Here is a 27,325-nt window from a genome sequence, read left to right as displayed (position 1 = left end):
TTAAAATCGTTTCAGAAGTAAGTAAAAAAAAAAATGTAACCGACGTATGAAGTTTTTCTCTTCGTAATAAGTATCAGAGAGCGAGAATTATTCTTGAAATAGGTCATCATTACAAATTGAAAATTCCCGCAGGAATGACTGATGCGTACAGCCATTTGAGCTTGGCGAATCCATGAAACTCCGATCTGAATATCCTACATTTACGTACATTTATTATATACACCTTTATTCATTATGCACACACGTTTCTGCGAGTAATAGCGCAATAAATATTTCAAGAAAAGTACAATTTAATGTACAAATTAATTAACTAAAAGAATATCGAGGAGAAGAAGAACAAGAATTACATCTGGAATTAATATAGATCTATGTTTTGATGTATAAAACATGGATATAGAACAAATTCAATTTCAATAACGAAAGCTGAAGACCGTTTATTTATATTTCTTGATTAAAAAATAAAATTAATAAAACTTTGAAATGTATATTTTATTTACGCGAAGGTCTGCTATCGACACACCAATTATTACTGCGTTTGGATCAAAGTTATTTTACGTAGTAGTTACTCCAAAATAAATATTTCGATAGAGTAGAACGAAATGCGACTCCTAATCGATAAAAATGCATCTCCAATACAGGTGTACGTGATACGGATACGAAAACTATGTATGTCGGGTATGTAGGTCACGCGATGCATTTTCTTGCACCCTTTACACGGTCAGATGAACGACTACATAGCAGGTAGTTTGGCCTAACAGTAATTACATTTTGTTTGCCAATATATACTCTCTAACTTGTTTTTTACTCCACCGTATGCTTTATGTTAAATATAAAAGCGCAAGAGCGGTACCTTCATTCCACAATTTTCGAAAGATTTAAAGGACAGAGAATATGAAAAACATGATGTACGAAAATTTTGAAACAAGTTATATGAAATTATTAGCTTGAATAAAATTACATACAAAATTATAAAGATGCATTACTGATAAATGGCTATGAAAATTACAAACAGCTGCATCAATTTATAATTTTTGATTCAAAATGTAATTCACTTCGAGCAAAGTTTTATTAACTACGACTTCCAAGAGTCTTCAATTAGTGTTCAAATTTTTGCACGTGAAAGCGATGCAATCTAACTATAATACAGGTAATTTAAAGTTGCGAAAAATTTTCAACTAGGTTAAACTTAATGAAATTTTTAAACATAATAAGCGCAGTTTTTACGATAAATAAGTCATTAACACATTGTTACAATATCGACATACACAATTTTGTATACCGAAGTAAAAATGTTTGCTTAAAAAATTGTTCTTTATTGCTACATAAAACAAATTTAATTGCTTTGATTTTGAGTTTATTTTTTTTTTTTTTTTCATTTGTTTTACGCAACAGAAAAATTGTGCAATGTTTTCAATAGAAAATTTAGCTTTTAATACAAGTAGTTTTTATGCATTGCAAAAATAAAAAATAGTAAATTTAAAATTATCTATTTCGAAATGTATTCACATTGCTGTAGTCAGAATACAAAATTTAAGTGCCGTGTATTAACACGTCTCATTAATTATTATTATCGCCTCTTTCGATACGGGAGTAAATTCGCGAAGTATTACGAGACAAAAGGTGTTTAAATTCTGACACCGACTATACACCTTCATCGATTTAATCTGACAATGAGTGCAGTCAAAACTCGCGCATGCACACGTGTCGTATAAACGATTCTGACTGACGATGATTTCAAACCGTGTCGTTTATGGACTAAAGCAGCGTTGAAAGGGAGCCAGCTAAAAAAAAAGGGAAAAAAAATACAAGGTGCAATCGATACTCCTTCCACCTCGTGCGAACTTTCCTCCGCGAGTATCCCGTCCTCCGCATCGCTCGTTGATGCATCTACGTATACGAATTTATCCCGGCGCTTCCGCGAGCGCCTCTTCTCGGCCCCCGACGTCACAATATAGAATGCATTTCCGTTCACGGCCGAGCCGTTTTGCAATCCCTTTTGTACGCGGGTCTTTTTCACGCCAGATTCTCGACTCTCTTCTACCCCCTTGTCCCAACCCCCTTCTCGGCGTTTATCCGCGCCGGGAATGTTTTACCCGGCGGATGACGTATATCCTGAATGCATTCCCCTATGCAAATCGCGCGAGAACCGAGATCTCTGCCGCAAACTGCGGGCTATCGATGAGAAATGCGGTTACCAACGTAACGCCGAGTAACAAGAGATCGCGTGAACATTCCTACGATTTTCTTATCCTTCCTCTCGAATGAGAGATTTGCCGTGTGTGGCATTTATCGTGTTTGCGCATTAAATTATGTTGCAATACTCGCCCGATGGTGATGTAGAATCGATCTGTTTAATATGAAAAGAAAGAAACGAATATTTAATAATTTAATTTCCATCGCGTGTTGTGTGTAAATTTAAACTAAATTACTCGGCGGAGAATTTGAATAACGAGTGAAAGTTAAAAGTGATATTATTTAATTACGTGCAATATTTTCGGATGTTACGCTTTTTGTTGTTTTGATTTTGCATTTAATATATAGAAAATTTCGATTTAATATATAGAAATGTTGTCTATATTTCAAGGGGGAATATTCTACTTTTATTTTCCGGACGTGATTTCATTGAATGTGTGTGCGATTGCGATCGAGGTTCTATAAGCTTTTCACGGTCGTGGCCATACCGGAGCGAGAAGTTACGCGAGCCTTATTTACGGTCTATGAGGAGGTTAGTTATGGGGCACTTTTTGCCGTGGATATTTCGCAATCGCTTTTTTATTTGCCGGCCGCCTGCAGACGATGTAGAGTGCCTACAAGCGTGGATCAAGAGGCCGCGCAAGAAAGCTTTTAAGGGAAAATTGAGGCTCTCGTAAATCGATGCTATACACGATCCTTGAACTCTTTAAGAATTATGCTGTGCGATAGGTTTTCCATTGTTGTGTGATATCCATTCCATTGTTGTGATAGAGCCTCGCGCGAACGGAAGAAGGGTGTTTGGCCTTCGTAGGTATTTTTCATCAAAATTTCTCGTCAAAAATCACAACGTGGCGCTGCATGGTAAACGAAGATTGATTGTCTTTGTCGCGATGCGATACTATCCCGTGTGTGAATGGACAGGTGCATTTACATCCGCAGCAATGCGCAATTCGCAATCGATGCGGATTAGCGGAGCATTAACATCATCTAAATCGGGAATGCGGATCACTACGTTCGAAAATCCATCATTGCCCGATCGCACAATTAAATTAGCTTTCCCTATGCGACACCGCGCAGAAAATAGTTCTACACATTAGCCATTAGTCGTTTCTGTCAGTTGCAAGGCTTTTTCCACCCAAATAGATATTTATTTCACGATCGCTTTGTTGACGCATAAAATTTTTATTACATTCTTAAAATGCGTACATTTTTTTCAATGTTCAAAATGCACGCTGCTTCATTACAACATGAAAACAGAATAACGTTACAGCGATGTGATGAATTAAAAGCATAAATATTTTATACGAATTTTGCGCAGCTTTATGAACATGAAGAAACTAAAAGGGACACTATTTTTATAAAAATTTATATTCATAAAGATTTTATAATTTTTCATTTTACGGTATACGGGATGAAATCGATTGTATTTTTAACATCAACAAAGTTGCGCCAACCGACTGTCAAAATTAGATGATAAATAAACAGAATATTCTCCGCATAATTTCAAAAAATTGCATTTCAACTATATTTTTATATTTAAGCTTTATTTACACAGAGTTGTTTAATACTGCATGTAACAAATTATTTAAAAAATAATGGAATTGTTTTTAAAAAATCAAAGTAAAATGATTCATGAGTTTCTAATCGAAAGGAAACAGCAGTTTTGTGGGATTCTTATATTGAATAATGAATGTATTCAATTATCAAATGATGGATTCGTTCACACGTAATTCTAAAGCAATATCGTGACCATTGGTATTTGGTTTTAAAATCGATAATAATTTTAACATATTATAAATATCTCCTCTTATTCAGCTACTCTTTCAATTATGATATGCAAATTCGCCTGATAACCCCTATGCAGAGGAAGTTTTTTTCTATTAAAACTTTTATCGACGTTTATAAAGCATACGGCTCAACCGGCGTTTTATTTTAATCGCAAGCATTCAGGTTCTCTAATTTAACTCGTTGAATCCGTCTCGTAAAAATACGCGCCGCAAAGTAAATTATAATAATATATAAGTATAAAATTGTAAAACGTAATTATTTGAAAATGTATGTGCACTCATTCTAGTAAGGCAGCATCTGCAAATTAAAGCTGTGTACCAACGAAATTGGTTTTATAGATTTTAATCGGATACATGCTTGTATTATTCATGATGTACGATCGAGTGTCAAACTTTGAAAGCGTGTGTCTGACGGGCCGTCGAAACAAGTTAGCATGAGTAACATACCATTACTTTACATTTGAATATTTAAAATGTGTCACGATGACGTCCCCTTGCGCGTATACCGTGTAAAAAATTCATACGCGTCCATTTCAATACGAACCTGTAGAACATACAAACAGCGAGGGGGCGGAGAGGAACGGGGAGGGAGTTATCAAAGGACCAGCCAAATTAATCGATTATTCCTATGTTTGCGTCGAACTGAAATTAATTGTTTCAAGCGTAACATAAACTAGTATTATTAAGATAATCGTGTCATGGGACCTCACGTTGTAATGGTCGCTCCGCCCAAAATGCATCTCCATTCTTGCACCCTGGTGACCGGGGTCCGCGCGATGGTTATGCGACTACAATATGCGGATACCACATGCGTTCGATATGACCCGCTCTCCCATTGTACATACGTCGCTACGCATAACGGACAAATCCCAGGACTCTGTGCGGACAGGACTTTTTAATTTGTGCAAGCCCATAGCTTTTTGTCATCATCAACCTTCCTTTGCATGCGTCATCACGCATTGCTTTCTGCGCTGCAGCTCTTTTTCCGTCTCTCTTTTTCTCTTACGAAGAGCGCTCTTGCATTTTATGCACGCAGTGCATTGCTCGATTGTAAAAGCATATCGGATGCAAAATAGTAAATTCGCATTTGCAAGGTAGAACGTGAAGTTACAAGATATAATATAAAATGTGATATATAAGCTTATACAATATATATGTATGTGGTTGAAGCATATACATTACATATTATAATAGATGGTAATAAAATATGAATTATAATATTTTTGTAGAATACTCTTAAATATCTCAACCAATCAAATGTATTAAGGGAACAGAAAAATATTATCGTTTTTGTAAATAATGTGAATAGTTTTACTATAATTAATTATTTATTCAATAATATAAAAGCATCATTATTTTCTATGATAATCATCCTTTTATTTATTAAATTTTTAATTCTTTTCTCGAAGATGATAATTTAATTTTGCAATATAACAATGCTAAAGCGTATAATGAAATAACGCAACGAAAAAATTAGAATGGAAAGAGTACTTCTTCAGCCGTCGTTTCATCGGATTATCATCTTTTCTGATCATTGGAGCACTCTTTCTCTTAGAGGAAAAAACTTGATAAAAGCAAGTGATGTTCGAATCACTTTAATCACATTTTTCGAATCAAAGGTTAGCTTCTTCGAGAAAGGAAATTCAAAATTAAATAAGTGAACGACACTATAGGAAATAATGGCGTTTATATGATTTTATATTATTGAATAAATATATATTTTTTAATTTTACATTGATAAAACTATACAATGTACTTTACATTATTTTTGAAAATAACATTACTTTCCGGATCTCTTAATAAAATCTTGCACGTTCTAATTTTTATTAACAAAACACTGTTTGCAAAGTTTGCTATCGTAATATAAACAAATATAGAATTTATTCATATCTTGTATAAAATAATTATTGTTTACTTATAATATCTCTAACTCTGATCCGTCGATCTGTATGTGTCCATGTTCTTTTTTTCTTTCGAAAAGTTTTGCTTCATCTCTCATCAAATATTATACTACTAGTATTTACTGGTAATTATCTATTTAATTTCAAGCTTTTTAAAACGCTATTTTTGAGTCGATATAAATACTCTTTATCGTGAAAGTAAGAAAAAATAATACAAAATAAAACTGATAAAATGAACAAATTAATTTTTTAAAATAAATCAAATAAAACTCTATTTTTTAAAATTAATCGCTCATTTTCGGAGAACTTTCGGGATAAATCGTTCTTGCAAAAAAAAAAAGAAAATATTGACACAACGAAATATCTTGGTCGCACCGCGATATCTTTGTTACACGGCATCACCCTTTACGTCCATTGACAGGCGTTATTCTTCTGTGAAGATGGTTTTAACGGCGAATCCAATCCACGCGCCGGTCAACACATTTTACGAGCTGGACTTTATCGGACGACCGTACGTGAGTAATGAAACAGAAACGGGCTACCGCGGCCGGCTAAAAAGCCGATCGAAAAAATAGCGGTTCTAAATCCGATTACGTTTGCCTCTTTAACAAATTTCATAAATGACGACTCGCGAACAAACAACTGACAGCCTGCCGGGTGTTCACACATCATGATTTGCTTATCAGCGTACCGCCTGGCACTAATAGCGTACACGCCGTTAAATTATCGATAGTAATTACGTGTTTCGCGGGCCAGCGCTGCATGCATCGGGGAGCCAATGAAAAAAGAAGTTTGAAATTTGTTTTGCTACCGTATAAGGGTTATTCGACACGGTGTGGCACATTGTTTCACAGAACAGATTATAACGGGAATATTTCAACATCATCGCGAGACGGTTAATAATAGCTAGTTTTACGCGTGCTATTATTGCGCGACGAATTATCTATGAAGAAAGCAAATAAATATACTGCCAACAAACAAGTTTGCATTACGTTTTATAATTAATGACTGTTATGTTAACGATTAAATTAAAATTCAAATTGATGAATTACCACGCGCGATAATTCACATTTTATTTATATGAAATATTTACACACATTTAATTTACTCACTCAAAAATTTAATAAGGCAAATATTTCTAACTGATGACTAGTAGGAGAATCGTAAAAATTCCAGGAGTAGAGAGAGGACAAAAGAATATTATGGCATGTTTGGCTTAATGTGATCGTTTATTATCTGTTTCGCGATATTGCATTTCTGTCAGCAGCGTTCATTATTCCCCATTTCAACCGGGTAGTAAATGCACTCCATTTGCGTGTTGGTTTATGAAACGCTGTATCACTGTTAGTTACCTTACTTAAATTGCCGATGTCGTAAAAGTTGCGCTCGCGATAAGGAAAACCCATTTAAGTTGTGGCCGTTGCGATTAAATCATTTTCGTCTAAATTTCCTTCTGGCGACTCTCAATTTTCAAAGTTGCCAAGAAATTAAAGTACGCTGGCAAGTATACATGAGGTGAGAGTTAGTCGATTCGCTCTTTATGTGGCGCTTATAGCTAGCGAAAGATATTATTTCGCAACAATTTGCAGTAAACACAGACAATATTTATAGACAGTATTTATATTATAGATAGCTTTAATTTACGAAATCGCTGCAAGCTAAACGAAATTAATTATAACAAATAATTGCTAAAAACAGCTATGTTTAATTTGATGAAGAAATTTGCAATTAAAATACCAATTAAGAGATTTGAAATAACAATTATATATTATTGTAGAAATATAATTAATTTTATCGTAATTAAATGGTCTAGTAATATTATAATTAAACCCTAATTCAGATTTCAGTAATAAAAATTGTAGGGCAATTTCTTGTAAAATTAAACGGAAAGTTATTATCGATTTATAAACAATAATACTTCTGCGTCTCGAATCAGTAACACTCAGCATCCATTTAGGAGAGATCTGCAGAAAATTCCAGTGAAAATAAATCACATATTCTCTTTACGAAGCTAAACTGTATGTACTGTCTATTATCCATTTTACGATAGTGTATTTTGGTTGCGCGGCGTTCGTTATTCATGCAACAATAATGCACTTCAATTACACGATCGTTTATGAAATTGCGCGTCGTTATTGCCGGTTGAAATGTTCGAAAGTAATCATCGATGAAAAAAATTTTACGCTGACAATATTACTACAAAATGGAGGGAAAGGAAAGTATTTTTAAACAATGTAATATAAATTGAAACAATTTAAAAGTATCGGGTAATAATAGAATAAAATATTTTGGATGTTTTTTTCTCTTTTGTTAACTAGGAATTTTTACAGTGAATTCAATTTATACCTAAATAAAGTGGAGCACATTGAATCTCTATATTTACCAACAAATACCAATAAACCAATATGTTGATTTGTGGAAAAAAAATCTAAGAGGATGTCTTCTACATCCTTTTTTCGTGAAGCGCAAAAATATATTTTTACGTATCGCCGTGCGTATCGTTTACGAGCGATTTTGTATCATATGAAAAGAGAGTAATATTTTTACAATTTCGTAGATTTATGATATTGTAGTCACGAATATAGCAAGGAACTAAAATCTCAAGAATATAAAACTGCTTTTTTTCTTTCTCATTTTCTCATACGTAATTCTTTTTTTTTTTTACATACCTTCATGAAACTATGCTCTTTCGATATCACAGGCGTGCATAAGACGCTACGAAATTGATATTATTGAAATATTTAAAAATGGATGATTAAAATGGAAGGAGGTGCTAAAATAATAAAAAGAAATTATAATATCAATTTCCTCTGTTACGCGGTCTTTAGTTCGAACCGTGTTTTCCTCGTCTCGCTTTATTATCAGTATTAATCGACCGATCCTTCCAACTTCCTTGGGCTATTGAAATTTCGGTATCGACGCACCGATGCGTAAACGCTAACTTGGCGCTGTATGCGTTCGCGCATGCAACGATGTATACGCTCGTTCAAGTAATAAAGAGGGTAACGTATCGTGTATAGAGGTACATGGAGTTTCGCGAAGTACATAGCATGCACGTTACGTACCGCAGCGTGATGCATGCAGATTGGATTGAAGTCATAAGAGAAAAGCGCGCGAGCGGAGCAACGATTTTTGGATTCAACGTCGCGAACAAAACGGTTCGTGTCTCTCGCGCAAAACGTCAGGAATAGATCCTTATTTCCATTTGAAATAAAACTCTGCGCGCGACAGGAAGAAACCTGATTAATTTTTCAAAATCCTATATTGGGAAATTCTTCTCGCGATACAGTGACGTGACGCTTTCTCGAGCAACGTTTCAATCTCAGGCGTCCTCGAGAATGGCGAACAACACCAGAATCCCATGTCACGCAGAAGCTTCGTTTTGACGTTGACCGACGAGGTAGTCGAGCGAAAAGTCGCACGTGGAAACACGGGGGAGACTCGGAAACCGCGATGAATCCGCGTTTAAAAGCACGCTGCTTTTTCCATACAGCTTGGGAAACGTGCGGATGTATGCTCTCAACGCGGATTTCCAAAACTTGCGAAATTATTCAGCCTCCTGTTCAGCCCGTGGGTTGTTTATCCGTGTCATGAATACACGCGCGACTCCGTTATTGGTATGTGCACGTGTTCCATTCAAATAATTAAGCTCTTGGTGGTTAACATGCGTTGTGTGTGTGTAATCTATACATATATACGAGAGATATTTGCTGCATCGCATCAATATAATCTACACTAGGAGAAAAATGTTTTGTCGCATGAATGTGGTATAAGAAAGTAATTTGGTTAAAATAATTAAATTTAATTAGATTTAATTAGATTTAATTTAAATTAAACAAAACTATCTAATTAGTATAAACAAATATTTTTTCATTTACACATGTTTCGCAGAAACAACTAAACAGTTTTGCTAAAAGTGCATTTCATTATTTTCTTATTATAATAATTATATAATTATTATGTTATTCCTCCTTTGTTTTTTAAAACTTTCTAAAAATAATATTTTTTACTTTATCATCAATTTACAGTATCGAATTATGCCCAATGAGTTATTTGAGTAATTCTTAGGTCTCCATTGTTTTGTTACTCAATACGTCGTTAACTAAATGGTGTTAAAAAATTTAATTGTTAAATTTGACTCAAATTGAGTTTATTATTTACTAATAGTAAATATATGTATACATGTTAATATGGGTAATTTTATTTTAAAACTAAGCAATTTAATCACAGAAATAGGATTAGATTTCATTACATTACAAATACAAAGCAATATGTCTATTGTTAGATTCTTTTTATCTTGATCAGCAATGCACGGCAGAATAATCGCACAGTTTCGTGACACCTCGCACAGTGCCGTGTTAGTTCGTGAAAGCATTTGAACACATTGTACGACTACTTTCGCGCGAGTCATTATTTTGTTTGCTCGCGGAAATATCTGCCGTAGAACTTTTTCAACCGAATCTACGATATACGCAAAGTCCGTGAGCCGCGAAAGCTGTTGCATCGTCGTACGAGTATAAATTTAACTATGGAGAGGAAGCGCTCCAGGCGATATCTGGCAAGACACTATCTCTCAAATATAGCTCGTTTCCATTACATACGTACGTTTCATATTGTATTCCGCGGTACCTATCTGTCTCTCACATTACGATCAACAAATTCCAAATTCATTTCACCGCTGTTGCGTGCTGCCCATCGGTTGACAATTCCTATCGAAACAAAGCGCCCTTACTTCGACACTGGCGGATAGTGCGAAGAGTGCACGAGTGTGCGAGACATCCTTTCTAAAGCACGTAGTACACGGAGAAGTGTTCGTGTCACCACAATGTTCAATATCTTTAACATTTCTATTTCAAAATTTCTGTACGTTACACACTGTCCTGAAAGAAATTTTTGGGCGTTTACCGACGTTTTTATCGATTCAACGAAATTGATGAAAAAGTGTGTTATTACGGGCTCGATAAATATTTCCATTAAAATTATGCAATTATTTTTCTAAACGAGAATGCTGAATTATTGATTTTCTCGTACAAACATATTTTGTAGATCAAAGAGTTACGAGCGTGCTCTCAACGTAAAAGCGCCAGTGGTTTAAAACAACATTTCCGGGCGGAGCAAACAAACAAACTGCTTTTATAAATGTATTAATGTAGCTATGTGTGCGACATCATCTAGCTGAAATCTTCTCTGAGGAGCTCGTGAAAGTCTGCATTTCTTTTTTGGCGTCGCGGCAAGACGCATGTCACGAATGGCGTGCCTTTGCTTCAGAAAATATAGTCTCCGATTTGTTCGCTTTGTTTTTCGGGTCAGACAACGCGGATCTTGAATACAAACGAGCTCAGCACCCTGTCTGTCGCAAAGAGAGACAGAGAGGCATCTTCCTTCGCCGCATCCGCACAATGACGGGCAAATATGGGCAAACTTTCTTCAAATTCGAATGTTATAGAGAACACAGACATTGCGCGAGATATACGCCGGTAGTAGCAGAGGTATCTGCTGCATCTCTTTACACGAGAGCGAACTTGCCGAGTTTGGAAATTTAAATTTCAGATTTAAAATTCGTAATTTGTAAGATTCTCAGGGAGATTTCTCCTTTTAACTAAACTTTCCTCTTTAACGCAAAGAAATTGAAGTTTCCAAAAATTAGGGAGCTACTTCTCCCCTATTCTCCGAGTAGTCTAAAAATAAGATTTTTTTATAGCCACCTTCGAGTACAGCTTACCCAGCTCAAAAATGAAAATTTTCATCACTTCGTTCTTTGTCTTTCTATTAAAACATTGCGCAACCGCGCATTCCGGAACAGGCGTGTACATATGAAATAGCGATCGCATCTGCGAGCTCACGTTGTCGCGACGTCACAGCGGGATGTCACAAGTGTGTTCTCAGGAATATTCTCCTCGTTCTCATACGACATTTTCGCCGTTGTCACGGAATCTTGAACAGCCGCGACGCGAGAGAGCTTGAGTTTTGGTCGTAGACCGAGGGCACAGGCACGGGAAAAGTCACGCCGAAATTTCTTATGAGCCTCGTGCCTCGGATATCCACAACTGAGAAGTTGTCTCGGGGATGCAATCTTGAAATGCAATGTTCCACCGCGAGCGAGATCGAGAAAGGCGATGTATATTATGCGCTTACGACCGCTTTATTAATGCCATCCGCTTTCAGAGGCAAAGATTCCCAGGATGTGCGCATTCTGATTCTCGTGATCTTTCTGTCGTACTTATTCTTGTGCCTTTTTACGATTTTGACTACAGTCGCATTCTTTCTCTTTGAAATTAAAAGCTTTTTCAATTGTAACTCTACACGAAGTTACGTTTGAAAAGCCCTTTAACTTCGCTAAGAAAGTAAAATGATGTGTACAAGCTGAGCTTCATTTTTTTTCTTCGCGAGAAATTTATTGATAAATATTTAACGTTGAAAATATTGAATTATATTGATGGATTAAGATCTCGCAGATGTGTATGCATAATAAATTTTTTAATTATTTAGATTATTATAAATATTCTTACTAAAATTGAATGCATAATTAAATCCGGTCATGAAAATTTTACACATGTTTGTGATAAGTCTTTTAATTTCTCTAGAGACCAATCTCTCTACTAATTGTTTTTTTTTTATCTAAAATACACTAAAGTCATATATTATCGGATTACATGTTTAAATTCCATAATCGCATGAACGTTTTTATCCATATAAATTTCACGTTGTTACGTTGTACATCCGTTAATGTGTACATGCATCATGATACTGAATGGCCGCGAGGGGCTTTGCCCCAAGGTATAATAAAAAGCTCTTTTTCACGCACACTCGCGTAGAAACACATACACATTCACATTCTCTCTTTGTCTCTCTCTCTCTCTCTCTCTCTCTCTCTCTCTCTCTCTCGCATGAGCGTGTTAAAACGATAGTGAAACAAAAAGCAATGCCCGTTCATCTGTAGGACTTCCGGGTCGATCGTGATCGATCGGGAAAGAATCGCAGGGGCTTTGCGCTGCCGCTCTTCAACGGAGAGGGGTAAAAAGGGGATGTTTCTTATCATGTCGCAGACCAGCAAGTTAACCGCTGTCTAGAAAACGTTGAAAAACTTTCTTTCTTACGTAAGAAATCTGGGCGAAGTGCAGATCTTGCGACGGGTTCGCCAGCTCGTTTCTGTTCTATCGAATCGAATGTTCGTCGCGAATTGACTCTCGTTAGATTTTTCTGCGCGGTTTCAACGGGGCCCTCGAGAGAAAAAGTGGATTATACGCTTGCAGAATGGTGGGTGGACGACCGATTACGTAATTTTCCCGCACAATGGCAGCAAGAGAAAATATGGGACTCAAATTTATCAAATGATGAAATTTATCAAAATTATTGTTATAAAATTATCAAAATTATTCTTATTTATAAAATTATGTCAAAATTGTTATTAATTATATATTTGAAATTATTTGGCGTTTTAACTTGACTTTTTGTTACGTATATAAAGGATTCTCTCTTTCTCGATCTGTTCCTCTCTCTCGCGAGAGAATCGATGCGAAATACCATCGTCTAACTCATCCCACTTTTGTCTGAAAGGAGACTCCCATCAATTCTTCATGAAATCTAACGGGGCGGAAAACAATAGGATTGCCCAGTTTTGCTGAAATTTTGATGTCGCGCATAAAGCAGATAAAACGTCGCTCGTTGTTCCTTCTTTCATTTCGAGAACGAAAAGACGATCTAAACTGAATTCGCAACACGAAAAACTCGGATATTCCACGCATTTTTAGTAAGCGTCGAAAATTGCCATGAAACCTGAAGATTTGAACCATATTAAGTATATCTTACAAGTTCTATCTTGGAACTTTACATTTCTACTTACAGATACTTTTTAACGAGACATAAATTGGAATCGACGATAACCAGATTGCCAATCAAGACGCAAGTAGACGAAGAAGAAGTGCAAGAAGAAGCACTACGGCTTCTTGTTTTCGTACTGCTAGAAAATTTGATCAAAAGTTACTGTCTTGGAGTAAAAGTTAATCAAATATTAGAGTTCTTTTTTTTCATGTCGCGTGGCGTTTTTCACGTCAACCTCACTTCTCTCGCGTACGTACGTAACGCGGCGTTATCTTCACGTGCGTTATTATATATTTAAACGCATTGTTTCCTGTGCGTGCGTTGAAAGCACATTAGCGGGATAACTAATCTGAAGTTTCACGGAACATTTACTATTGTTTTTATTCGCAGCATCTCTCTTCCTGGCCTCGATTCACTCGACAGCTACCGTTCGATCATTCACCGAATACATATTATGTAAGAGCCCATCAGGCTGATCAGTGACATAGACGCGCCCAGTATTTCTACGAGTATCAAATGGCGCGGGAAATAAAAGGGTCACTCGACATTGCGCGTTTGCTTTTGCCTGCTGAATATATCATTGACTAACAACATTGCACGCACATAAGCTTTACATTTTGCCACGAGACTGCAACATTATGTCTCGAAGTTGTAGATACGTAATTTTCATTAATTTTTTCTTTTTTTTTTTTTTTTTTAATTATGAGTCTGTGTAATAATATTGGCTGCTATATAATTGTAAATGATCGAGCAAACCTGTCATGTAATTATTAATTATCAAATAATCGCGCAAGCATATTTGATTATTGAATAATCAAATAATGTGCTGTGCAATACTATTAAATGCTAGATTAAGTTTGCTTTAATTGTTGCGGACATATAGATTGTTACGGTTTATCATAGATATTCAGTTGAATATGTAATTAGATACTCTGCAACAATAATAATATCAAAGAGATATCAGTCAATATTAAAAGTGTGCATTTAGTTCCAAATACGAGACTATCAATTGTGGCAAGACCTCCAGGGCCACATTGCTCACACATTAATTAGCGCATAGATGAAAAAAGATTTTTAGACGTCCGAAAAAAAAATCTCTCTTGCCAATGAAGACATTCGCGAAAGCGTAGATCTCCTCTGATCTCTTGACGGTCATAAATCTCGGAGAAAAGCCACTTCCTGGATTCTCCTCGGCTTTAAAAGCGAATTTAAAATAGATTTCGCAGTAATCGCCCGAGTATCCCGCTTTGTTCGGAGCAGATAGTTACGACGAACAGATCGCGCGCAATCCGGCAGTCCCTCGAAATCTACCTATTGAACGACCTCGATCCGAGGTATGCGTAATTCCCTTCCACGTAATACGGTGCGGCAATTATAGTCTTTATTAGCTAGAAAATCACGCCGTACTGCAAAGGACTTATTCCGACTTAACAATATTTACCGAAGCTGCAAATAATTAAAAGCGAAGCGAGAGTCGACGAATAAAAACCGACCGCGAACGGACGGCTTACAAATTGGACATCCTACGACGATATTGACGATCGTGTTATCGTAAGTGTAATTGAAGATATATTTTATATGAAATACTCCCGCGCCGTCGCCGTGACAGTTCGATTCATCGCGGGCGCGGCACGGGCTTTTATTCAAACGCGGCGAACACGCATCGAGACGAGATCCAAAGTCGCGGCCGGAAGGGGGAGAGGGAGGAGGTCCCCTAATAAATCTCTTCGCAATCCCGATCGATCGTAAATCGCCGGGCTACAAAGAAAAGCGGGCATTTCCGCCCGGTGGCACGGAAACATTGGATTCTTTTCCACGGGCTCGAAAAGCGAACGCCGCGGCCGCGACGATGCACCGGAGCGTTACATCATGGGTGGCCGTTGCACCTACTCTGCAGGGAAACGCGTCGTTGCGGTGGCTTTTACATAAGAGCGAATGCAACGACGACAGGGGACGCGGCGATGCTTTACGTTCCCTCGTATACTTTTTAAACGGAATTTATGTTAATCCATTCGCTCACTTGCCACTGTATCGCGAATCTATATATATATATGAGGAAGGATATTTTTGGCTCTCGGATCTCGAACGAGTAAACCCAGAGGATTAATCGTGAAACCGGTGTACGAAACGCGCCGCGGCATGCAGAGTGAATTTGTGTAAGACCGAAAAGACAACGATATTTCTCCCAAAAATATGAATTGCATGTAGAAACTCGTAGAAGACGATAATCGTTTTAAAAAAATATTTTATTCTAAATGATATAATGATAAGAGAGATATTATAAAACTCATTCATTTTTATTTTAATCTGGGTTATGGAATTATTCTCTATCAATATGCATTACATCATGAACAATTTTATTTTGGCAAAAACTGAACAAATTTACAAATTTTTAAGATAATTTTTTTAAAATATTAATCCTAAAGACTAAATCTTTATTTGTGTACTTGTTATATATCCGGATAAAAATTATTATATTTATACTGAAGCATTATTATATTTGTACTGAATATAGTAATATATAATATATTAATTATAAAATGTATTCGACACATTTTGCATATTTGTGAGGATTACGCTGTATTCGCCAATACATCACAAAAGTTTGACATTTTTTATCACGAAAAATACAAAGTGACAAACTCTCAAAACATTGCATCCCAAAATATTTCCTGGTTTTGTTATTTCGGTTTTTTTTTCCAAAGCAAGGTTGAAAGAAAGAAAGAAATTCAGAGGTACCGGTACTGTACGCGGTGTTAATCGATAAAATTGGAGGATGAAACAGAATATTTGCCAAACATTAAAATAGTTACGAATGTAACATATACAGTTAAATGGAACAGGTTTAGCCGCTTAGTTGCAAACGCATTTAATCAGAGTTTGATTGGAGTAAACGTATTTGATCGGAATTTGATTTGTGCGAATGTGTACCATACTTGATGTAACCCAGGAACAAGTTACTACGAATTCGGAGGACGAAATTAGGAACTTCAAGTTGGCCGAAATTAGAAACTTTTGCTGTCTCAATATAGTAGTCGTAATACCGTAATCCAGTAATCCAGCAATGTAATACTTCACTCTACTTAAACTAATACGCAGAGTATAATCCTGTATATTAGTCCTAATATATAGGATAATCCTGTGTTAGTACCGATAAACGTCACATGAAAATTTATCGACACACCAAATGCTATTTATAATTAATTATTCTAAATTTATTTTCTAAAATTGTACTCTTCAAAAATTAAATTGACACATATATTTTTTAATTATTAGAATAATTATAAAAGACTTAGCTTAATTGTCAGAACAAAAATATCTAATTACACATTTCAATTTTTAATTTAATTTGTAATAAAATTCTTTAAAATCGCGTTACGCGCTAGAATTATGTACATTTTGAAAGTGACTATTTCTATCAAAACGTAATGATGTAAATCATATGACATTTCAAGTTCTTGAGATACAATTTCTCCATGTTAGATTTTTACTATTTTAAAACTAGTTTAATGATAACTTAATTAAATATAAAATTGTTCTACGTATACTGATAAAAATTAAAAATCTTTGTCTCTTTTTGCGCCGCTGAAAAGTTTTACGCGTTTGCTTCAATTCTCTCACTCGTAACACAATTTAAATCTTTCCTTGAGAACGAAGTTTTAAATATTAAAATTTCTGGCGATAAAAATCCGCTTAAAAGAATGACGGGCCTCAATAGAATATTCACTTATTATTGGACCACTGAATCTCGTCAGATTGGCGCGTTACGTTGCCATAATACGCGACACGCATGCTTAATAATATGCCATTAAGAGCGTCCAGAGAACTACGCGAAATAGGACACGGAGAGAACTGGTCTCCTTCCTGGGGAGGGAAGAATGTCCCTGGAATGCAGTTACGGATGCATGTGACACGGCATGGAAATGCAACTTTTGCGACAGCTTGCGCGTAACTCGAGACATGACGACGTTTTCACGCTGCATATCCGAAATATGGATCTTAACGGGTCGTATAAACGTGCAGTTTATCTTATAATACTGCAAGATATTTAAGCATGGGATTTATTACGACTTTTTGAGTCTTCGTCGCTGCGATGTACAACTCCAGATAAATCCCTTGGGCGCGTATGGCGTAGCCTCCGAGAAATTAAAATAATTTCGTTTTTAAATTTATCGTGAAAATAACTGCAGTCGCGTCATCGTACGTACCTCGACGGTGAAACGCGACGTAACGAACAGTGCCAATAATTTTCACAGCTGGCGTTATTATTTGTTATATTATCTGACACCAGCAGACATTTCCATACGATATAATACAGAGAGCCATAACTTTATCCCTCTTTGACGGCTGCATTTGGACAGACGGTTTATTGCGACCGTGCTCTTTTGCGCGCGCACGATCATTTTCGATATCAGCAGATGCGCCTTTGACGAGGGAAAACGTTGTTACCAAAAACTGAAAAACAATATCGCGTTTCTTTTTTTTTGGACGATAAAGAGAGGGAGGGAAGAGGACAAAAGAATAGGCCGGCTCTTTTTCACCTCGTGGAAAACTGCCAACGCGAGCATGCTTGCAATTATGAGTGCACCGGCACGTCGTTGGAACCAATTCAACGCCCGCAACAGCTTGCTCGTAACTCCGGCTGCAACGGCGGCGTGCCCAGCGCGTCGCTTTGCATTCAGTTCGTGTATTTTCAACGGAATTAATGTTAATCGCTAATAGCGGCGGAAAATTGAAAAGTCCGCGATGTAAAGGGGCACGCCCGAAAGTTTCGCGAGTCGCTCTGGCGCGACACGCCGATTTTCCGCGGTGTCTTTTCGCAACCGCATTCTCCTCCGAGGCGGAAAAAGGATTAGAGCGTCGTCTTTCGAGGGCGCGTGTCGTAAAAAGCTTCTCTTCCAGGTCGATAGGCGAGAGTTGAGGCGCGAGCCTCTGGCAGTAGAACGGCGAGGACTGTGTATCGCGAAAGCTTTATTAATAATAAAAGCGACGAAAGGGGTTTTGATATTTAACTAACGAGAAACTGTCCGTTACATTTCGTCGGGGGGTGCACCGTGTGACATGGGGATCGTTTATCATCGCGGAGATATCTTCCTTTCGGTTAAATGACATCTTCATTATACAGAACGGTCCACGACTGACTTGTTTTAAATACGCCGCGCGGAATCGGAGGCTCACACCCCTTTATTTAGGGACGGAGATTTCCGATGAATTATTGATAGCACCGGAGGTTTCATATAAAATTTGTATACGCAAAGTTATAATGGAGATCTGCGATGTGCATATTTTTACATGAGCTCACGAAGCTCTAAGCTTAAGTAAACTTTAGAGAACGCGCGACAATCCATAGTTATTTAACCGAACGTTCTCGGAATACGTATTGCAACCACAAAGGGTTTGCCCGAGACGAAGGGTTCGTACCAGAAATTCAGATACGGGATATGGACCAAAAGAGAAAGTTGACCGAAGTTCTTTCCCTCCCTTCGTCCCCCTCTCCGCCCCCTTTTCCTATCCTCGGAAGTGCAAATGCATGCGTTGCTGTACAAAGCAGGGTGAGCGCTTCGGGCTGCAACAGCTTGCCCATAAGCCGACTCTACGCCGCTATTGCTATAATTTATATTCAGTACGCAGACTTTCACGTAACCGGCTTACGTGGCCCCGTCGCGTCGCGACGACGAAAGGAGAACGATATGTGCGGAAGAATAGCGCCCCAGCATCGCGCGGATGTGATGCACCGCGTTCCTCTCTCACTCTCCTCCTCTCTCCCTCTCTCTCTCTCGCGCGCACTCACGTTGCGCGAGGCCGGGTCTTTTCAAGTTTACGAAGCGTTAGTCAAATTGGCCGCGCGGAAACGCGCACGTCAAGAGGCAAAAGGCTTTTCCCCGCTCGTACGCGGCGAGATCGGGCGAAGTTTCAGATCTCCCGGCCGCATTAGAAAGGGGATTTCCATAAATAAAGGGAAGAGAGCGGTAAGCGCGGGCGCTTTATGAAATTTCCGAGGTCGCGGGAACGAGTCGAGATTATTCGCAGAGAGAGAGAAAGAGAGAGAGAGAGCAGCGAGAGATTGCGCGAGAGCGATGGATAGACATTTTGACGGACCGTGATTGTTTCGCGCGCTACCGTAACGGATATTTTCGCAAAAGGAAAGTAAAATAAACCGGGATCCGCGTGACTAATCGTGGACGGAAATGATCAAAAGTAGAGAGACTCGTTTCTCGTCCGTCTCGCGAAGGAACACGGGCAAGTTCTCTGAAGGAGTGATGACAGATGAACGGCACGATTGTGTCGGCTCGCGTTCCGTCTGCTATGACATATATCATACGATATATGTCATAACATTATATTTGCACACTATTATCAGCTTGCACGTACATTAATCCGCGTTCCACCGGCGTGTCCGCCAGCCAGAGAGACGTACAAGCCGGCGACTCCGCCGGAGAGACCGCGTTCGTGACATTTTGAACTCTAGATTAATTTCGGAAAGAAAATTCTCCGCGTATAGTCACGTCACGAAGTAATCGGCTGCTCCATATGTGGAACTGTCGTGCGCGAAATTGTCTTTATTTCAATGACGATTTTTCGTTTTTTTTTTTCTTTTTAATAACCCGAAAGAAATGGTCGCCGGAAGTTAATCTTTAAGTGGAACTTAAGCTTCCCCAAAACCCGTCGTGAGAAACTGCATCTTAATATCACCCCAATTTCGCTGCTTATAATGCAAACACCTGCTACTTGCACAATAAATTCTAAGCCGCGCTAATTACTGATGCGAAAAGTTTAAGGAATAAATCCGGAAATAAATTTCGATGTCGTCGGTGAATACCCCTCTCTCAATGCGCCATACAAATGGCACAATGAGAAATGGCCGTGGTTTATTGTCTGACGCGAAAACTTACACCAAAAGCCTTTTCAGCGAAAAGCACGGAGGAAAGTTGCTTCTTTTTTTCCCCTTTTTCTTCTACAAGCAAGATAACGCCCGCCGTGGCAGCGATTTTGCGTTCGCTGTTACGATGCGGTTGCAAATGAAAGCGCTACAGATGCAGTTTACCGTTACGCTCGCTCTCAACACATGACAGACGAACCATTTACGGGAACAGCTTATTTCATGCTACTTCCTAGAGCTACTGCCCCGAAATACAAGCGCAACAACACCACGGATAACAAATCGGTCTCACGGAAAGAGTCATTAGACGCTCCTTTTTCTGAAAATAATGACAAACGATCTCCTAAATTCAAAAATAGGTAAAAGTTTAAAGTTAAATGTTCGCGATGCAAATTACACGTTTTTGCAAGTCCGCGAATTGGCTAGCATTTTATTCATATAAAATGCTGGCCAATACGAAATACGAAACGTATTTGGAATTTTTAAAATTCGATATGATCGTATCGATACACTCAACCCGTTTTTACCACTTCATCATCGAATTTCATTTTAATATTAGCTATCGACTTTTTGCCATAAATTGTAGAAACAAAAAAATGTTATTTATTTGGCTATAAGAAACATATGTGCGTTTGAAACTATAAAACTCTGAAGTTTCTTTCGGAAAAAATAATTTTTAGATCCCTCAAATTTTTCTCTCATTCTCTTTCTCGCTCTACCTTCCGCTTTTCTCAGATATAGATATTATTTCTCTAATCCCGTAGATCGTAGACAAGCCGGGTTTCTCCCCTTAGCTCATTGCTGTAGGGCGCAGTTCATAGGAGTCCTATTGAACGACGACGACGACGAAGAGAGAAACGTACGGAGAGCTTACCGTACGATGGGAGCCTTGATAATAATGTAACGTCCAGTTCGTGCGGTGGATGTGGGAGAGGATGCGGGAAAGCGTAGCCTTTCGGTCGTTAACTCGGCGGCGCATTGAAACGAAGGCATAAGATAGTTTATGAAATACGTAGGGAAGAAAATTCTGTTAAGGGTTTACTCGCGAACGTGTGCACGATACATCGGTGCAATTGCCGGTTGCTTTTTTTCTCTCTATTTCTCTCTTTCTCTTTAATTTGTATTAGGGGAGGGTAAAACCAAAATAATTGAACTTACAATAAATTCAAATTTATTTGAAAACTGGTGGCAATGCAATAAAATAAATCCGCAATAAATAAAAAATTGGTATAATTGTGCTACAGAAAACAAAAGGTGAAAAGTATTGTGAAAAAATCGCCGTAATTTTAAATAAAAACTTTATTTCTTGAAATAAGAGCCATACATTATTTTTTTAATTTGATTGCATTTATTCATTACACAATGTAGCTAGTGGAATTAGTTGTAAACTTGAGTCAAGTACTTGTTTAACCCGTGTTACTTATGGATAAAAATATCGTCGAACAATATCAAAGCATTCCTTACCAATTAAGGTAATGAAGAAATAATTAATTTAATATCGCTTCGGTATACAAATTTCCAAGAGAACTCTGCAATTAGCTTCGGCATGGTATTGATAAATAAAGTTCCATTCATTAAATTTAAATTATAAAAACACTTTGTCGAAGTATTCTGATGTTGTAGAGTTAATTATTTATGGTTTCTAAAGTAATCTAAGCCATTTTTACATCACAAGATTCTAACTTAGTTAAATAAGTAAATTATGCAAGCAATTCAGAGAATATTTGAACTAAAATCTTAATATATTTTCTCGGATGAGCGTTCGATCTACGTTAGAATCGTAGTTGCTTTAAGATTATTGATTGCCCCTAATATATCGCATACTTAGAAAGCCCGGCATCTAGCCATAGTTAGCGTACGGATAACCTTGTTCCATTGAAATAGCTGGTCTTGAACACGATGATTTAATTCATAACGACCACTTAATACATCCCGCGTGATACTCTAGGCCAACACTACTTCAACAACTTCCACGCTTCGTGTGCCCAACAAGCATCGACATTCCATATCAAAATCTCTATGTATAGATTAATATGTCCAATAGAGACATTGGTATTCCAATTAACGAATAGCATAATTCCACCGAATTCGAATACTCGTAATAATACGAATACTTAAATTTGTAGTTGAATTCGAGTTAATCGACTGACATGACTCTTCGAATATTTACACTTCTAGTTGGACATTGACTTTTTTTTACGACATCCGACGTCTTAATGCATGTCGTTGGATCACGAAGAGTTATGCACGCGGTAAAAAGTGATTCATTTATTACGTGTAACCTCTCGTGGGATTGGAATTACAAGTCTTGGACGCGGCCGCTTAAATTATGACTGGCACTTAATGCACTCCGCATGTAACTATATAAGCCTGAGCGGCTCGACAACTTCGTAGAGGCAGCGTGCCAGGAACTCGTAATTGTTTTGAATTAACGATACTTTAAGCTGCGCCCAACTGCGAACCCATTATGCGGTTCGTCCATAACGATTGTACGTTCCAATTGTAACGCTTGTGTACGACTGTATTCTTTGCGCTCAGAAAGAGGCAATTTAAAAAAAAATTTTTTTTTTTTTTAATTCATCGCGATTGCAAGAGATTAGGCTCTCATTTGCTCTCACTCGCGAATTTTGGTCTGTTTGATCACGTAAGTCGCCTTTATTACTTTAATAAAACGCGCAACGCGAGCTGAAAGTGGCATTTCATGTACTAGAAAAATGCAAATTCGCGTCCATTAACCGGCGAAATAAATTTCGGTGGTTTTTTCGTTAAGGAAGAAATGGTTGACCCGCTTTTTGAGGCCATGACACACAGCGCCGTTAAATCTGGTTTAATCAATGAACGTGCCATGTTGCACGTACATGCACATACAGTGCGCGAGCATACACATCGCGCATACAAACGATACGATAACAAGATCAACGTTTTTCGATTTTCCTTTTACAGTGTCTTTGAAATGCACATTTAACAAAGAAAAACTCGACCGACTTTCGGGATTGAAGTAATCCGTTAGATCAACATTGAACTTAACCGAAAAACGTTTATTACCCACACTGAAAAAAAGATTGATAATAATAATCAAGCCTAAATGATTACTGATTACTTTGGTGAAATAATTTTAATTTCATATTCAGTCAATATCATCATATATTTAATAACCGCGGTTATTATTATTATGTTTAGTTACTATTAGTATAATTATTAAATATTAACAAAGCTTGATTGTTGTTGTCGAACTCTCTTTTCTTTCAGTGCAACTATGCTCCTAAAACTTAAAATTTGATAAAATTTTTCAATTTTCAATCATTTGTACGATAAACATCAATGTTAAAACGAACGTCGTTCTATTCCCACCTCTTTTAGCATATAAAATCTATAGACAGAGCAAATTGGGAAGAGTACTGTACAAACGCTTGAATATAACACAAAGGTTCGAGCATGAAGCTAAATATTACCGAGCTAACGAGCCGTTTTCGACGATTTCTGTTTCCTTCCACCGACTATATATCACGGCTACTATTTTTCACTGATAACACAAATGTTACTTTAAAACGATACGTCTCTTCCATTATTAATATTACGTATCAAGTCCAATATATTTAGATTGACTTATCCAATTTATTACTGCGATTTTGCGTTTCGAGTTACCTGTATTTTCTGACGATTGATTAAAAGAGACTTATTTTCAAATTTTTAATTACACGGACGTCTCTTGCGCATCGAATGCGTCCATTATCATATTTATGAATGTTTTAGGCACCGTTTATGACGCGTTTATTAATGTATGAAGCGTATTAGATTAGAGCAAATGACACAGTTGATGTTATATTAATAGAGTTTATCTTTATTTAATGAGAGGTGAAAATTAAACTAAATAATTAATTGACGTCGAGATCAATGTGTTTGCGCGGCAGTATATAAAATCATATTGAAGAACTTTAGTTACACGATGTCGCGAGGGTAATGACGCGTTTGTACAATGACAAACATTTGTCTCTTCCGGTATTTTTGAGAACGCCAAAAGTTATATTAAGGCAAATGCATGCACGGGCCGCCACGAGTGATGCTTATGACGCACCGGTGAATTATCGGCGGGCATCGGGTAATGCTCGTGACGGGGAACATATTAAAAGCCTGATATATTATCCCGTTACCGAGACATTTTGTCCGAACGCTATCTTATGTACCTTGTGTATAACAGCCGGACATGTTGTTACCATGTCGCAAAAGAAAAAAAAAATGCGAATTTTTCGTAATTATCATTCTTTTTCAGGCGCGCGCTCTTTAAAATGAGAACGAAAAAAAACGGACGCGTTCTCCAAATGTTTTCAAACGCTGCGTACCTCTGACAAGAGTCGAAAGTAAGTTAACTCTAGAGTGCTACTCTCAGTGAATTTTCATCCAAGCGCCATTCAAATTTAATACACTTTTTGATATTAAAATTTTACTGGTTAGAATAATATTTAATAAGTTTATTTTTTTTAAGTTAAAATAGTATTAGTTTTGTTGTTCCATTATCCTGTAGTCTATTAAGTAGAAAGAAAAATCTAAAACAAATTCTTAAAAGGATGAAAAAATTCTTAATTATAATATATGTGAATGTTCACAAAGAGTAATATTATCGTCGGTAAAATATGAGCAGCACTCTACATTTATAACAGACATAAAAGAGAGAAAAAAATCTAATTAACTATTAATGTACCTCAGAAGGTACACTAAAAATTACAAAGAATAAGAAGGTATTCGTACGCGCTCCCATTTTTCCCGGGACAATTTTGCATGAAAAAGGGTCATTTTGCCGCACGATATGCTCTATTTCCAATGTTACAAATTGAATCGTACTCTGATGGGGAGCCACCCCGCGCAGTGATTTATTTCTCCCTATAAAACTGTATCAAAGACAGGAGACGCGGGGCGTGCAAATACTTATTTTTACTCGTTCTTTCCACCGTGTTTGCGGAGCGATAGCGATGGCGAGCAATGATAAAGGCAGCGCACATACCTTGTCGAGGTCTATCTCATCTTGAGCATTGAGTTCCGGACAATTGAAGATGTTGTTCGTATCGATGGCATTATCGCCCCTAGTCAGACCGACGAATACCAACACCAACACGCACCACTTCATCGTTCACGTTAGACCACGAACTAATTAAGCGTGAGCCTTACAAAACCCAATTACGACGGGCAATTAGTACAGCCGCTCCCGCGCCGCACGGACGTCAGATCTCTCTCTCTCAATCTTTTCTACCGTCCGTACGTTTCTATTTATACGCGCGTGTATGCGTTGCCTCTCCACGCGCGCGTACTCAGTTACATCTGTTCAGTTCTATCACCGTTATCGTCGACCCCGTAATGCGCTTCAAAAGAGATCTCTGCGGGTACTTCTCACTTTCGTGTCTTTTGCCGCTAGCATCGCTCCCCCTGAGCGATATTTCAAAGTAATTCGAGTATTATTCTCTTCTCGTGCGCGTCACGTTATGCGTAGATTTCTTTTTATTCAAACGGCAAAACGCTACTTCGCGGCAGCATAGCGATATCGTGATCATCAAGTTGACCAGGTCACGCGACTTCGCTTTGTCCAACTCTTTCTCTCTCTTTCTCTCTCTCTCTTTCACCCTCGTTCACTGCGTCTTATCACTATTACACTATCTACCAGTCCCGCTCTCGCTGCTGAAGCGATTTAACTTAATGTTCAGCGCGCCTGTAGGCCGCCCCGCTTTTGACCCGCAATAATCGACGCTTCTCCTTCAGCGCATCGTGCTCGATCTCTCGCGATCTTCCACCACTCTCTTCCACACACTTTGATTTTTTTTTTTTTAATGCACGCGGTTTTCAGCAAAAATCCGAGCACCGCGCGTAAAAAGACGCACCACCAACACCGAAAACTTTATAAGCGTCGTTTCTTCCAGATGTTCATCCTAAATCGATCAAGTATCTCTCGACCACCGTACGCTTGAACCTTTCGTTTGTTATTCGAGGAAACTATAAAGGATGTTGTCCCACTTCACCAAGGATTCCTATCGAGCGATTATATCGAACAGAGACGACAGTCGCCGTTATCACGTAGCGATTGCTCCGAAATCCTACGAACGATTGCGCGAAGCGCTTCTCTCGCGCGGGTGTCTTGGAAGAAGAGCGATTTTTTCTGTCGGGGTATCCTCTCACCGGGGTGACCGGTAATAAAATCCCCAATAATCAGACCGGACGTTTCCGTCGACGGATCTTCAGAGATAATTCCTGAGATACGAACAGAAATACCGTGGCGATGTAATCGAGAGAAACTCCAAGGCGAGCTCCGCAATTCCGCGCGGAATGAAGTTCAGTTTCTCTCCCTCCGGTCCCACCGGTTGGATTGCTTCACCGTCGTTTTCAATTTCCGTTTTCGCTCCTCCCCTTCCCTCTTCTCGTGACTGCGAAAGCGAGCGGGCTTTCTCGGACAGTCGCAGTATCACGAACGCATCCACCGGCGAACGTGCGATAGGCGGATAAAAGGAGAGACGTATGGGTCCCGGTACTGCCGCACTCCCTCTCACGTATGCCTACGATCGCGTAACGCGATTGGCAACACGTCGCCGACGAGTAGCCACGATCTCCGCTGGGAGGGATGTGTACGCGACGAAGTCGGAGGGCACTCTGACGTTCCAGCTGCTCTGTGCTGCGCTGGTCCTCGTTCGGCACAGCACGGCACGCCACGTCCGTCCTTCCTCCGTCGCGACGCTAGAACGAACGGAGTGAGAGAGAAAGAG

At 38.1% G+C, this 27,325-nt stretch overlaps 2 protein-coding genes across 2 annotated transcripts in view; one reads left to right on the top strand and one right to left on the bottom strand.

Moving 5' to 3' along the window:
• LOC105200489 overlaps positions 1-27,210 on the bottom strand; it is a 64,823-nt gene extending 37,613 nt beyond the window's left edge. Inside the window, exon 1 of the mRNA XM_011168064.3 lies at positions 25,582-27,210. Coding sequence (XP_011166366.1) covers positions 25,582-25,704 — 123 coding nt within the window. The 5' untranslated portion in view covers positions 25,705-27,210. The remainder of the gene's footprint in view (positions 1-25,581) is intronic.
• The window catches only part of LOC105200488 (biogenesis of lysosome-related organelles complex 1 subunit 5), a 99,295-nt gene that overhangs the window by 49,094 nt on the left and 22,876 nt on the right, over positions 1-27,325 (top strand). The gene's annotated exons all lie outside the window — the stretch shown is intronic.

The sequence above is a fragment of the Solenopsis invicta genome, chromosome 6 (assembly GCF_016802725.1).
Source record: "Solenopsis invicta isolate M01_SB chromosome 6, UNIL_Sinv_3.0, whole genome shotgun sequence".
Taxonomy (NCBI): domain Eukaryota; kingdom Metazoa; phylum Arthropoda; class Insecta; order Hymenoptera; family Formicidae; genus Solenopsis; species Solenopsis invicta.
This window is presented reverse-complemented; position numbering and strand designations above follow the sequence as displayed.